This window comes from Sarcophilus harrisii, chromosome 3 (genome assembly GCF_902635505.1).
Source record: "Sarcophilus harrisii chromosome 3, mSarHar1.11, whole genome shotgun sequence".
Lineage (NCBI taxonomy): Eukaryota > Metazoa > Chordata > Mammalia > Dasyuromorphia > Dasyuridae > Sarcophilus > Sarcophilus harrisii.
Window position 1 is genome coordinate 490780060 of NC_045428.1, and position 15281 is coordinate 490795340.

Below are 15281 nucleotides of genomic sequence, written 5' to 3' on the forward strand. Positions count from 1 at the left end.
GCATTAGGGAAAAATCCTCGAAAGTAAAAGCAATTGAGCAGAGAAGTGGGCAAGAAGAGAGAAATGAAGTGTGGAACCATCCCCACAGACAATCAAGAATCTAATGGATAAAATAATCGTGAGAATGAGAACACAGTGAAAGGACCCGTCTCCCCATCTTCATGACTCTTTGATTTGATGAAGGAACTTTCTCAGCTTCAATTAAAAAGGAATGAGGAAAAGGTCACCATGTACATTTAATTGACATAAGGAGTTCATTTCTTGTGAATAAGATGCTGTCAATAGACAGAGCAAGGATTGAAGTACCTTGAGGCTGAAATTCTCAAGAAGTCCTGAAGTTAACTGCTAAGTCTCCCAACAGAGGTTACCGCATTAGACTTTATTCTCTCCAGCTGGAGAGTTCTTCATTGTAAAATGTAGTGTCCTGGGGAAGTGTGCAAGGACATTGCCAGATCTCCAAGCTAATGGGAATGATAATGAGCTAGTTATTCTCTCCTGTAATAATAAAGACCTGACCCCGACTGTCAGGACATGAATCGAGTCCATTTTGGCCAAGAGTCACATTTCATAGTGGCTACAAGCTATTCCACTAGGAATTGCTGATGAATTAATCCTTTCCTATTGTATAGTGTTAGGGGATAGGTCTCCAAAACCTGTCTCACAGCATCCATTTAGGGGCCATGGAAGATTGCAAACATGGTCCATCCAGACTGATCTTTGTGGGGGTACCAAAACAGGGCACCCCCACATCTGCTTAAAACCCTGTCTCTTCCCCTGAAATGTTTCAGCAACAGTTTTCTCCTCTTCTTAATGGCAGAGGGGACTTCAGTTTTCCAGGTTTAATATTAACTTCAAATGACAGATACATTTAGTGAAGTTGGGGAACGGGGAGGAGGATAACAACAACACATTGCTGTATAACTGATCTTATGCTTTCAATCCAGGAAAAAGAAAAAAAAGCAAACTAGTAAAGGCTGCTTGCCAGTGCTTTCATAACACCAACACAAGAACTATGATTTGTTATTTACTGAGAACTGGCATGCCCTAAACACCAAACAAAACACAGAGGAAGACTGGGCTCTTGCCTATCTCAGTGTTCCTGGGCTTTGAGTCAAAATCAGACCACAAAATAACAGTGGTCCATGAAAACAGCAGGTTAGAATATGTACAAAAGAGGACCCTACATTTCATATTTCTTCATCTTTGATTTTGTTTTTCTTTTCCTATTTTCTTCTCTCCAAAGGGATAGCTTTCATTAACAGCTTAATGAAAACAAAAGGAAGATGTGAGCTCATGAAGATTCCTTTAACTACAAATAGCTGTCCTCCACCCATATATTCCCAATAAACTTTTTCAAGAATGTTTTCCCCCCTCCTCTTGTCCCAACCCCCAGTAGCCTAGAAGTTTTAGGATTCTCTTCACATATTGAGAAATAGTCATTTTTAAAGATGATCACTGACTCATTGCAGGCCTCCGGGAATTGCATCTGTCATGTCATCCACAATATACCTTATTTATGTCCAGTCCATTCAGTTTCTTTTCAGAACAGGAAAATCCATAGTAGTGTGACTTAATGTGAGTAACTGCCTGTAGCAGCTGAAACAACATACCTTGAAAGATTATGAATAATATCTTGATTACAAATAAAAGCTCAGTCTCATATTTTTAGCCCAGGATTGGCTAAGAATATATATTATTCTTCATTCTGATTAATGGCTGAGTAACTAATTAGAGTGGAAAAGAAACTAGTGATTCGTTGAGGATGTCAAGTGCAGTCAAAGTGCCATTTTGTCACAGATAATATAGTAAAGCTCATAGAGACAGGTGTGCATAATAAATGGGAACTTAAGAGAGCTAAGAAGAGTAGAGGTGATGCTTAAAAATCAGGATTGCGTGGTGAGATTTGATTTCTTTCCTACTGAAATGACATACCATTGAACTAGGTCTTTGATTTATTGACATTCTGAGATTTAATGGGGTATTCAAATGTTTCTTTCTTTCTGACTCTGCAGGATGCACAGAATCAAAAACTAAAGACTAGTGTGTGGTACCAAGAGGTAACTGAGCATGTTTCCTTCTTTTAATGCTAGATTCCTGACCTGAAAAAACCCATAATTATCCTCATAAAGAATATACATTATTCAATTATTATGTATCTTTATTTCTTGGACATAGTGCTTGACATCTAGTAGACACTTAATAAGTATTTTTTTGTTTGATATATGATTAGCCAGGTCTTAAATGCCAAACTCACCTTATCTAACACCATCTGCAATGTACTATTTCCAGTTTAGGGCTGGCCATCCTCTTTATGATTAGTGGTGAGTTGGAGAGGAAGGGGAGAAATGTACTTACTTTATCAATTGATAGCCCCCAGGAGTTATCAATCTAAGCTTCTTCTCTGCTCTTTAACGATGCTAAATATGACAGATTTCTTTTCTGATTTCTTGCAGATTTGGAATGATGAGTTTTTAGCTTGGAACTCCAGTATGTTTGATGGAATAGGAGAAATTTCCCTTCCACTGAGTGCCATCTGGGCCCCAGATATCATCATCAATGAATTGTATGTAGAGTTAGTTCTATTTTCATGGGATATAGACTGGTTTGAGTACTCTGATCAATGGCTACTTATTTTAATTCTAAATTACCTTATTATTGGTTTTGCATTTGAGCCAAAGCTATGTTGTTGTGTATATACAGTAGAGAAAAAAAAGAATTTTAGAATCAAAGTGGACCTTATAGTGAGTTGACTTCATAGGAGATGACTATTTAATTATGGATGCTTGAGTTACTATATGAATAGGATTATTGCCCTCTGAGACTAAAATAGCACTACAATAGAGCCACAGAGAAAACTCATGAGGATGTCATTACTGAGACCACTGCCAGTATTGAATCATCCCAAGGGAAATGTCCATCTCTTTCTGCTTTATAGAGGTCAGTCATATATGTCAAGGCCTGTACTGAGCACCCCTCCTTTAGTATAATCAGAATTGTGTAACCAACCCAGGTCATATATTCAACAGCAAGTTCTCTTGTGTTTTATGTAGCGTGGACATTGAAAAATCGCCTGATATTCCCTATGTTTATGTGAACTCATCTGGGACCATTAAGAACAATAAGCCCATCCAGGTGGTCTCTGCATGCAGTTTGGAGACATATGCTTTCCCATTTGATACACAGAACTGCAGTCTCACCTTCAGCAGCATCCTGCACACAGGTAAGCTCAGAGAGATGGGGGTCAGCTACCTGCAAAATGTTCTTATGGAGAAAACATATGCCAAAAGTGAAAACAGCTGACATCTGTCATTGCTTTACTTTATCCTTATCAAGTGGCTTATTCAATTGAATTCAATTCAGCTTAACTCAACTTGCTTATTAAGTGCCCGATCTTTTCAAGGCACTGTGCTGGGTGCCCAGCAAAGAAGGATGAAAACAATATGGTCTTAATGAAAATAACATAGGACAGTATGTGTATGGAGAGGATATAACATATATTAAATAAGTGTAATACAAGATAGAAAACTATATGGGGCTAGGGGAGATTTGGAGCAAAAGCCATAGCAAAGCTTTAGAAGAGTGCAAAGAATTTCCTAGTGGAAGGAAGAGAAGAGCCTTGGAGGGAGAGGAGGAACAGATAAGGACAGGGAGAGATAAGGACTAAGGGCATTCTAAACTCAGGAGATTATCTGTCTGCACAGAATGGGGGAGAAAACATGGAGTCTAAGTCCTGTTTGGCTGGACTGTGTGTCACAGAGTAGGGTAAAAATAGGCTGGAAAGGTTGGTTGGAGCCTGAAAAAGAAAGCCTTGATGCCCTGGGTGAGGAGTTTGTACTTTATCCCATAAATAATGAGGAGCTACTGAAGGCTGTAGAGGAGGAGAGTGGCAGATCAAGCCTCTGTAATAGGAAGATTGCTTGGGCGGCTTCATGAAGCACATAGAAGGGGACTAGTGGTGCTAGAGTCAGAAGATCTGGATTCAAATTCTGCCTTTGGCGCTTCTTGCTTACGTGACTGTGGCAAGTCATCTAACCTGCCTGAGGCTTCCTCATCTATAACATGATGATACTGGACTAGCAGACCTTGGAAGTGCTTTCCCTCTTAGCTCTATGGTTCTGGGATCCTAGCTCTGCTCCAAGCCAATCCTGGAAGCATCCACCTGGTCCCTAGGGTGCCCTCTCCTGCCTCTGATTTTGGAGTCATGATGATAGTCTTTATCTCTAGAGGGAAGAGACAGGGAAGCCATGGTGCCTGCCCCACCAACCCAAAGACAAGAGCTCCAGTTCTCCCTGCTGTATTCATCTAGTATTCCAAATAGGGAGACCCAGTGTGGGGGATGTAAAATAGAGCCCAGTCCAAATAACGGTTGAAGTCTGATGGCAGGGAAAGGAAGGACTGTGATAAAGAAGCAGGAAGGTGGGAGAAGGCTCTCCTTCCCTGGGCAGACCTGTGGTTTCTGTTGTTTCCAGTGGCAGATGTAGATCTTGCCTTCCTGAGGAGCACAGAAGACATTAAGAAAGACAAAAAGATGTTCATGAATGATGGTGAATGGGAACTCCTCTCTGTGCCTTCAGCCTACCACGTCCTGTACAGTGAAGCCGGAGACTTTGCACAGATTCAGTTTCACGTAGGTGTTTTACTGCCTTCCTCTGGGTGCTCATTTTCTCCCTGTGATGTTCTCTGGGGGGGGAAGGAGTCCTAAAGTTGCCCCTGGAAGGAGAGATTGGGCACTGTGGGCATGCAAAGTTTTGGAGACTCCATTTTATCCTGGAACCTCAGGTCCCAGCCACAGGGCCTGTCATGATGCACTCAGCCTCTCACACGCAGGCTGCCTATAAATAAACAAAGGAATGGAGAGAGCACACGTTTTAGACAGCATAAGAATGAGAAGGGAAGATCTGGGCTAAGGAAATGAATGAATCAATCAACTCACTATGGCCTTGATTCTTAAAGCTTTCCAATACTGCTTTACAAAAGCAAAGATACCATAGAATAATTACCTGCCTAGTACAATATTCAAAATCCTCATTGAAATGACTGGAGAAAATAGGATCTCCCTGAAAGTAGTACTAATATATAATACAGCCCTTTATGGAAAAAAATTTATGAAAAAATAATAGTCAATAATTATCCCGTTCCATATAAGTTATAAATTTCATATGATTGGCATTGCTACTATAAAGAACCAGTTGATAGAGAATCTCAAGAGATAAGAGTGTGTGTGCATTGAAAAGACCTTTGGCTTTGATGTCAGAGGTCCTTAGTTATAATCCTGACTCTCCACTTGTGTAACCATAAGCAGCTCATTTAACCCACCTCAGTTTTTTCATTTGTAAAATTAGGATGTTAGACTAAATAATCTCTAGGGTCTCTCCCATTCCCATATCTATGACCTATGGCCCTATAAAATATCGGTGAAATATTGAGATGAAGAACTGTAATTCTCAAACCACTGTATGGAAATTTAGCCAGCAAAGGAAACCCTTATAATAGGAGAATGGTCAGGAAGAATTGAAACCTTCCAACGGTACTGTGATAAAAAGGTAGCCTGCTTGCACATCCCATGAAACGATTGCAGTTTACCCTGTTAGCTAGCCTAAAGTCCATAACGTTCCCATATCTGGGTGTCCTTTCAAAATACATGGCCACATGGAAAAGGCCAGCCCCCGCCTATTAGATTCAGCAGAGCTTGTTAAAAAGGGGTGGATGGATTCTTCACGCCAAGAAGGCAACAGAGCTGACCCAAAAAAGAGAAGCTGTAAGCATGTTGCAGACGAGATCTATTCACTGTGCCCATAAGAGAGATCCAGCATGAAACAGGCTTAGGAGGCAAACTTTAAACTTCACCTAGGAGCACCTGCCAAAGCTCCCAGCTCCGGTGAAGATGCAGGTCTTAGGGTAGGAAATGTCCACAGTGACTCAGAGCAAGACCTCTCCGGAACGCCCACAGATGCCCAAGCATCAGTTAAGCCCAGGGACTCTCTCTTATCTGCGTGTGCCTTCTCCCTTCCTTCCCCACACATACACTGCCATTCGGCCAAAGCTATTTACCACAAGCACAAACTTACGACCTAACACGAGGCCAGCTGTGATCCTGGCAGTCAGCCTTCCAGCGGCACATTTGCCTTGATTTCCTGTCTCTTCTCAGCAAAGACTGCACTGGGGACTACCTGTCCACCTCTTTTGCTAGAAGGAAAAAAGGAAGCTTTTCCTTGCCTTTATTTTGATGAGTTTCTTGGATAAGAGTAAACACCTCATTAATTTTAAAGATATCAGCCTGCAAACATTATTAATGCAGCCCAAATAATGGAGAGCATTAAAGAGAAATGCACAGGACTAACACGTGCCAGGTGGAACAGTCACCTATCAAGCGCTCCAGAGGCTGATGCACACCCCATTACCTACACTGCATGGAGGAGGCAAACAAAGGCAGAGCCGGCCGGCACACTGAGAAATACACCGACACAGAGCCTCCACCAAAGCAGTAGTCATTTGTACTTCTGTCCAACCATTTCACCCCATTCTCAATTCATCCTCTCGGTATTTAGATGGAGAATCTTAAGAGCATTACCTCCATTTTTCAGATGAGAAAACTGAGGCACCAAGAGTTTGCAGGAATTTGGGTCTCAGGAGTCCTGCCTGCAGATTCTTCCCCCAATCGCCCTACTGTCATATTTCCTCTTTGTATGTATTGCCAAGGCACAACCCAGATACTTTTCTAAACTTTTTCCTCCCTGAAGCTTCTTTGCTCCAGAGACCAAAATGGGACCCTCCCAGGTAAAGGAGAAAACTTCTAGGGTGCAGTGGAAAAGAATATGGTCATTTTCATGGAATATGTGGTTCAGTTCCTAGGATGTGTAGGAGTTGGATGAGCAGTCTAATGGGAGGGTCTATACATTCAATTAATATTGAGCTTGATTCACGATTAGATACTGGTCTCATTTGATCTCCCACGCCCCCTTTACTTGCTTTATTCCCATTATACACTGAATCTTGTATTAATTCTTAGACTCAATAGACCTTTATGAAAACTAACTAAGGTATTTAGATCCATCCTACAGTGTGGGGACTTCAACATCCCACTGCCTGTCAGATAGGAGCCTGGTTTCTCTTCACTCCCCAGAGCAGAACAAGGTCCTTCAGCTCTCTAATACTGCTATCCTGCAAGGAGGAGAGAGCATTAATTGAAGGGAAGCAAATGGAACCCCTTGCTGAAAGGTCATCTGACACAATGAGTCAGTGCTCCCTTCTATCTAATCACCCTCTTCTTCCCCAACTATTGTCACAAAGAAAGGGATATAAGGATGAAGATGAGGGAGCAAAAATCTATTGTAAATGTGCTGCCCCTTTGATTCTTCTGCACTCTGCTGCTGTTTGCACTGAATCAAAGGAGCTAAAAATCCAGATAGATCCCAGCTAATGGTGCAATCATATCTGCTGGCTCCATAACACGTATTGTTTATTAGAGGGGGCAGATGACACTTTGAAGTCAGGGCTACTTTCGGCAGGGGGCCCAGAGAACAGATATTTCTTTCAACAAGAATGTCTCTAAGGCTCCTGGGACCTGTTCCAACAGCCATAGGAGAGGACATAGCCTCCAATACTTTATTGGATGTACTGGTTCCCAGAAACAACAGGGAAAACATTTGATTCCTGTATGGCAGAGGTATTTTTTGTTTATTTTGTTTTGTTTTTAAGAAAGAAGAAATGGGTCCAAAACACAATTCCTCTTAGACTTATAGATTTTTCAGGCAAAAATTTGGTATGCCTGGAAAGCAGAATAAGGAGTATTAAAAGGGCAAAGAGTATTACTCTCCTTTTTTTTCCTTCCAGAGGCATCTCTGAGTCACCCTATAGATTTAATGTTGTATAAATCCAACAGAAGAGCTTTTTCCTTTCTATGGGGCCTGGAGTACCATTAGCCCTATCAACAAGTGATAAAAGACTAATCATAATTTTAGAAACCTTCTCCAAAGTCACTCTAAGTAGGTGTGGAGTCTTAGTTATCACATATTTGTGGAATGTCGATAACACGTTTGGCAAGGAATTTAATAATATGGACAGAAACTTAAACTCTGTCCAGTGGGGTCAATTTTTTCTCTCTGAGGAAATACAAGAGAAGACAGTTCTCAAGATATTAGGAAAAAGGCACCTTTCAGTGGGATCTTGTTCAAATTGCAGGCCAGATCCAAGAAAGGACAAAGAGGAACTTATCTGAGTGGCAGTAACTTTCCCAGCACTCTCCAAAATTGGAATGTCGGGGAGGGGGAGGGGAAGAGAGGAAAATGGGCTTCCTTATGGAGAGTGAATCTGGGCGTCAAAATTCCAACTATGTCATAAAGACGGTCATGCAAAATTAAGTACTGGTGGGGTCTACCATCAAGGAGGCAATTAGAGGCTAACCTTGGGGCCTATTCCATCTCCAAGGAGCTCTCGGCACACACGTTCTGAATTAGATTGATCTCTTTCATTAACATCAATAGGCTCCAAATACCTTTGTGTACTTATTATTACCTGGCTTTAATGGATAATGAAATTGTGGCATAATATTGCTAACACCTGAAGGGTGTCTAATGGAGAACATGGACTGAAACTAAAGTGCTTTCTCTTCCTTTCCTGTGGAATTTAAAGGCACCGGCTCCTTTAGTCCATTAGAAATGATGGGCTCTGGGTGTGATGGATCCAGAAACAGTAGTTTCTCACTGAGCCAAATTTGGTACCACTCCTCCCCCATCCCAGGGTCATGTTAGATGCTGCCTCTGTGTTTGTCCTAGGGTGAAGTAGCTCTCAGAGGATCTTATCTCTGAAGTCAGCTTTCTTTGAAATCACTCTATAGTCCCATTTTATGGAAGCTGAAAGCAGGTTCAATCCCAGACTTTCTGAACTTGACAGGAATTCCAGTTGTCTAGTCTAGTCCCCCTACCTCCATAGAGGGAAAATGTTTCCATCCCATCTATTCATCCCACTCCATCCCATTCCCATCTCAAACATTATCTCTGAGGATGGCAGTTTTCATCTAATAATCTTTCATGTTGATAGATACACAGCTAATTGGTTCCCACTTAAAGTTTATAGCAAAACCTAGATTTGTTCTTCATTTATTTGCCATCGGCTTCATAAAGGCTTTTTTCTTTCCTGCCAGAATTGATTCTGGGGCAGTCTGCATGGCAGCAATGAATTACATGTCCAGTATCCTTCCAACACTACTCCCTTTGCATTCTGTCAAACCCCATGCATGATTCCTATTTTGACAAAAATTCATCACCTCTGGAGTTGTGACCACTTGAAATCATACCTGTCACACCTTTTGTTCTGGTCCTATTTTACTCCTCAGTCTTCTGCTTTTATGATAATTAGACTGTGGATCCACATATACCATGTAAAACCCTGAATGAACACTATAATAATTCCAGCAACTAGGACTGACCCAAAGACTTTTTTCCAAGTGCTTCACAGTTTTAACCTCATTTGTTCCCATGACCTTCTCTCCAATGGAGGCAAATTTCATTATGCTAATAAGCTCATAGATTTAGAACCTATGGCTAAAGCCACCATTGTACTAATATCTCCCCAAAGCATGGATATGGGACTTTATTGGAAAACACTTTTATACTCTTGAACCTCTTAGCTCCCTATTCTCTCTACTTCCATATTCCATCATCAGTATGCACAGCCACTTGCTGACATAAACAGGAGAGGTATGGGTTGGAAAAAGTCAATTATGCTGTTTTTCTTGGCTACTTTTTGTGTTTTAACCAGATAATTTCAAAATGGTGAATTTCTGTTTCTGCTTTATATATTCATAGCCAATCGTGTTTCATGCTTTTAAAAAAAAAAGCAAAGCCCAATAATCACTATGCTATAATCAGCTAAATGATTTTGGCCTTGTTTAGTTCCATGGAACTGAGATGGAATACCAGAACCATTGGCTGATGAGGCTGATCAATGAGGTGGTGTCTCTTGTCTAAAACCCATTGAGCTCTTCCCTTTCCTTGGGATGATGCTGTAGTATTCTTCCAGCTCAGTTCTAACTTCCACCTCACCAAATTCATTTTTTCTTCTCTACACTCTACACTGAGTGTAGAGGGCTCTACACTGACAAGAGAGACAAGTCAGGCCAAGAATCATGACATTTTCCAACATTTCCTTCTATTATCTTTATAGATATTTATAATTTATAAATTATAATTTATAATTTAGAAATTTATAATTCTTTTGGCTGAAAGAAATCTTGAAAGATCACCTGATCCATTCATCTTATTTTTAAAAAAGCATCCCTTAAATCATTTCTGAGAGATGAAAATCTCTCCTGTTTTTTAAAAATTCCCTCAATTCCTACACCAGAAAAATGAGATTCAATGATTGCTAATAATATCAACAACCATCACAATCCTGTTTGCCAGGAAGTTCTTTGTCATTCAACTCCAATTCCATGCATTTTTATTGAATATCTATTTTATGCTCATCATTGTGTGAGTGGGAATATAATCCTACAGTGGATAAGTACTACTATCACTTGCTCCCATTTTATAGATGAGATTAATTAAAGTCAAGAAGTTAAGTGATTAATCTGTGGTCACATAGCCATTGATAGGATTTAAACCCAGGTTTTCCTGGTCCCAATCCAGTGCTCTAATTATTATTGTGCCTCTCAACTCAGTCCTTAAGAACATTATATCTTAGCTAAGGAGAGAAGGTAATTCATGAAAAATTCATCAACAATTTTCAGATCTAATTTTCATAAAATAATTATATTACAGCATAATAATAACAAGCATTTATATAATACTTTAAGGTTCGAAACGCATTTTACAAATATCCAATTTGGTCCTCAAAATTTTGAAAGGTAGTACTATCATCCTCATTATAAAGATAAGGAACCTGAAGTAGGCAGTAGTTAATGGCATAATAATAATAATAATAATAATAATAATAGCAGCTAACATTTATGTAATGCTTTTTATGTACCAAGCACTGTGCTAAGCATTTTATATATATTATCTCATTTGGTCCTCACAATTTTTTGGCAGATAGGTGCTATTATTATCCCCATTTTTCAAATGAGAAAACTAAGGCAAACAGGTTAAGTAACTTGCCCAGGATCACACAGTTAACAAGTATCTGAAGATGGATTTGAACTCGGGTCTCCCTGATTCCAGACATATCGTTCTATTTGCTGTGCTGTCTATATGCCTTGACAGTACAATTGCCAAGAGATGAGACGTGATTTCCTTATTGAGGAAATTCTCCTATAGGGAAGAACTGATAACTCCAGTCCAAACCCATTCCCCTACCCCTAATCCTTTAATGTTAAAACTTGAAACTTTCCATTTTTCCCCCTATTATTGGAATAATGTCACATACATTTCTAAAAGAGAAGTACAAACTTACAAACTCTTAAAAAGAGTTGGGAACCCAGGGTGGTATAAGAAAAGCCTTGACCAACAGACATCATGTAGTTAAAAGGATGCTTCCCATGCTCCATGATGGAGCGTGGGGAGCCCAGAAGGGAGACATGCTCCTTGACTGCTTTTCCCTTCCCAGCTGGTGATCCGCAGACGACCATTGGCCCATGTGGTAAATCTGTTGATTCCCAGTATCTTCCTCATGGTTGTGGATTTAGGCAGCTTCTATCTACCCCCAAACTGCCGCTCAAGGATCACTTTCAAGACCAGCATTCTGGTGGGCTACACAGTGTTCAAAGTCAACATGTCTGATGAGGTTCCCAGAAGTGCAGGGAGCACACCTTTGATTGGTGAGTGGTATTAGCAATACAGAGAGGTAACTTTTCTGCCCCTCAACTGTTTTTTAATTTGGAGAAGGAGGAGGGACTGCCTTTGCTAACCCTCTGCCTGATTCCCTTCTCCAGGTGTCTTCTTCACAATTTGTATGGCCTTCCTGGTTCTCAGCTTATCTAAATCTATCCTTCTGGTGAAGTTCCTCCACACAGAGAGAAGCAATGGGCAGGACCATCCCCTCTTTTGTTTCCAAAAGACCTCTGGGACTAGACCACAGGACAGTGCCCTTGTGACCAGAACTTCTTTGAAGGTGACTGATTCCCCAACAGGTAGGTGAGAAGCTGGAGTTTCCTTCCTTCTCCCCATGCTTCATTTTTATCAGCATCAATTCACATTGATAGGACACCTAAGGGGTATCATGGATCTATGCTAAGGACTTTAGATCTATGAAACACTCTCATGATTCCAGCTCAATCAACTCATCTCAGAATCTAAAGGTCTATCTGCTCCATCCACCTGATTCCCTTCCTAATTAGTCTCATTTGAACTAGAAAACAGACTTCTATGGTTTGTGCCTTATCCTTTAGATCTGGAATTTTTAACCCAGGGCCTGTGAACTTATTTTTGAGTACTGTAATAACTGTACTTCAATACAAGTAGTTTCATTTAAATTTTAATTTATATATTAAAAATATTATTCTGAGAAAGTGTCTACAAAGCCTTATTAGACTGCTAAAGATCTATGTGACATCTAAAAGGTTAAGAACCCCTACTTTAAATGAGTAAGAGATATATCCTTACAAACCAAAGTACCTAAGCTTTTGATTCCAAAGCCTTTTGATATTCATTTGATGTGAGAAAGCAAGGCAATCTTCCTGTCCTAATTGTCCTTCATCCAGTATTTCCAGGGCCCTAAATGTACAAATTGGATCAGTCCCCAAGCCCATGAAATCTACTCTCATCAATTTGACCTAGATGCCCTCAGATGTACAATTGTGGATTTGGCATTTTCCCCATTTAAGTTGATTCACAAAGAGATATCAAACACCTACTATGTGGAAGGCACTTTGCTGGGTATTAGGAATACAAACATAAAAAGTGCCCTTGCCTTCAAGGACTTTATAAACTAATTGTGGGGGGAGGACGGCTTCTCCACATTCACAGCCAAGTATGGTAGAAGGCAGAAAGTGATAAGGAGAGATCCAGACATTGGGCTACTAGACATTTGAGGAGGATGTCACCAGAAAAGGGTTGGTATAGGAGGTAGCACTTCAACTAGTCCCTGAAGGAGTTGGAGATACGTAAGAAACGTTTATAGAATGGGGATAGGGCAGGTGAATGAAAAGAGGCAGAAAGCAGAACAAGATCAGGGCGTGTGTAGCTTGTAATGTGTGAGTCTAATGTCTTGTAAGTCTAATTAAATTGAAATTAAATTTTCCATCCCAGGTAGAAGAATTGCATTTTATCACCAGGCAATGTGGAACCATGGAGGGTTTTTGGTTAGAAAAGTGAAACGGGGAGAAGTGCACATTAAGAATATTACTTTGGCAAGATAAGAGACCAGATCAAAATGGAGAGAATATAGGGAAGGCAGGGAGATCTGGTAAGAGGCTGTCACAATAGTCTGGCAAAAGATCATGAAGATCAGAATTATGATAATAACAATGGGAGTAGAGAGACAAAATTGGAGATAGAAACAAAAGGACTTGGAAGATTGTTGGGATGTGAGGGGTAAAGGAGAGGGAAGAATCAAAGATAACTCCAGGGATATTATCTAAACTAAATGCTAATTAATAGGGCACACTGCAATTTGGTCTTCACTCTGCCCCACAGCCCCACCCCCCCTCTATCAGGGATGGAATATCTTCCCCTACAAATTTCTTCATACCAGATACATTCTGGGTCTTAGCTTTGGGATCAAAAACTGAATCTTGGCAATCCTGACTTACTCGGGTCTTTTCTCCCCTCATTCCAGATGTTCCCCTCTCTCAAGAGCATCAGACGCAGGCGGGGTTTCTGGAGGAGACTCTGGCCCAGCTCCAGTCCATCAGCTCCTGTATACAGGCTCTGGACCAGGCTGCCCAGCAGGAGGCTTCCTGGCTTAGGATGCTGTACCGATTTGACAAGCTTCTGTTCAGGGGTTACCTCCTGGTTCTGGGAGGGTACACGGTCACCCTGTGCTCCCTCTGGGCAGTGTGGGGCTCTCTTCAAAAGTAGCCAGGCCACATTCAGAGTGTCCACAGTGTGTGTGTGTGTGCGTGTGTGTGTGTGTGTGTGTGTGTGATGCAGGGAAAAGGGATGGGCCACAAGACCACAGGCTGCTCTCTTCTCTATTTCCATTTACCACCAATGATGTTTTTAAGAGCAAGAGAAATAATACAGAATAGCAGAAAGGACATTGGTTCTGGAGTCAAAGTATGGGGTTCAGATCCTCCCTTTGCCACCAACTATCTTCCACAAGCCATTTATCCTCTGGCTATAAAATGAAGAGGTCAGACTAGATGGCCTCTCTACCCCTTGCAGATCTACCTGTTGTTCAGGGCACTTTTCATCACCCCTGGGCCATCCTATCCATGACGTTTTCTTGGCAAAGGTACTGGAAGGGTTTGCTGTTTCCTTCTTCAGTGGATTAAGGAAAACAGGGTAAAGTGACTTGCCCACTGTCTTACAGCTAGGAAGTCTCTGAGGATGGATTTAAATTCACATCTTCCTGACTCCAGGCCCAGTCTGATCTACAGCTATACTAAAAACCCATCCTATCTCTTTCCTCTTTGTCTAATTTGGGTTCCAATGTTCTTCTGTGGCAAACTAGCTTCCCTACGAACCTTGGTCCTCATAGTTGACCAAAGTGCCTTCAAGATCTGAATCTATGATGATTAATATCCATGTGGATTAAATCCAATGATTCTTTCTAGATTACTCAATGTCTTAAATTCCCATTAGACCCTTACCTTTCTGCATTACCCAATCCCACTGTTCCCAGGCCACTATTCAGTGCCTTTGATTTAATGTTGGCTTTTTCTGAATGTTAATTATAAAAGTAGATCCTTGATTCTAAGTTGCATGAATTGAACAATTGGCCATTTATTGAGCCCACTATGCTAGACATGCTGGAGAATACAAGGATAGCTAAGAAGGGGTCCCTGCTCCCAAGTTTCCATTCTTTTTCCCTTACTCTTTAGCCTCTTATTCATCCCCACTCTTCCTCTAGAGCAGAGTTTCTCAAACTTTACCCAAGAAATTTTTATGTGACCTTGTGTATATAGGTATAATAAAAGATATACAAATCAAAGATTTATTGACAATCAATCACAATTTTGCAACCTCCACATTCAGGTACATATGGAGTTACCCCTTATGGAGTTAAAACCCACAGTTTAAGCAGCTTTGTTCTAGAGTAGGTAAGGTTTGTTTGCCCAGCATCTGAAACAAATTTTTCCTCCCTTCCTCCAGTCTCTTTCTTCCAATATATGCAACTGTTAGGGTTATTTTCTTGGAATACCATGTTAATCAGGCTGTTCCTATGCATGGAAATCTTGTTGT

At 40.8% G+C, this 15281-nt stretch overlaps 1 protein-coding gene across 1 annotated transcript in view; it reads left to right on the top strand.

The window, feature by feature from the left end:
- HTR3B (5-hydroxytryptamine receptor 3B) overlaps positions 1–14357 on the top strand; it is a 29978-nt gene extending 15621 nt beyond the window's left edge. Inside the window, exons 3-9 of the mRNA XM_031957239.1 lie at positions 2013–2057; positions 2454–2563; positions 3051–3220; positions 4470–4627; positions 11545–11755; positions 11870–12067; positions 13714–14357. Coding sequence (XP_031813099.1) covers positions 2013–2057; positions 2454–2563; positions 3051–3220; positions 4470–4627; positions 11545–11755; positions 11870–12067; positions 13714–13955 — 1134 coding nt within the window. The 3' untranslated portion in view covers positions 13956–14357. The remainder of the gene's footprint in view (positions 1–2012; positions 2058–2453; positions 2564–3050; positions 3221–4469; positions 4628–11544; positions 11756–11869; positions 12068–13713) is intronic.
- The last annotated feature ends 924 nt before the right edge of the window (positions 14358–15281 follow it).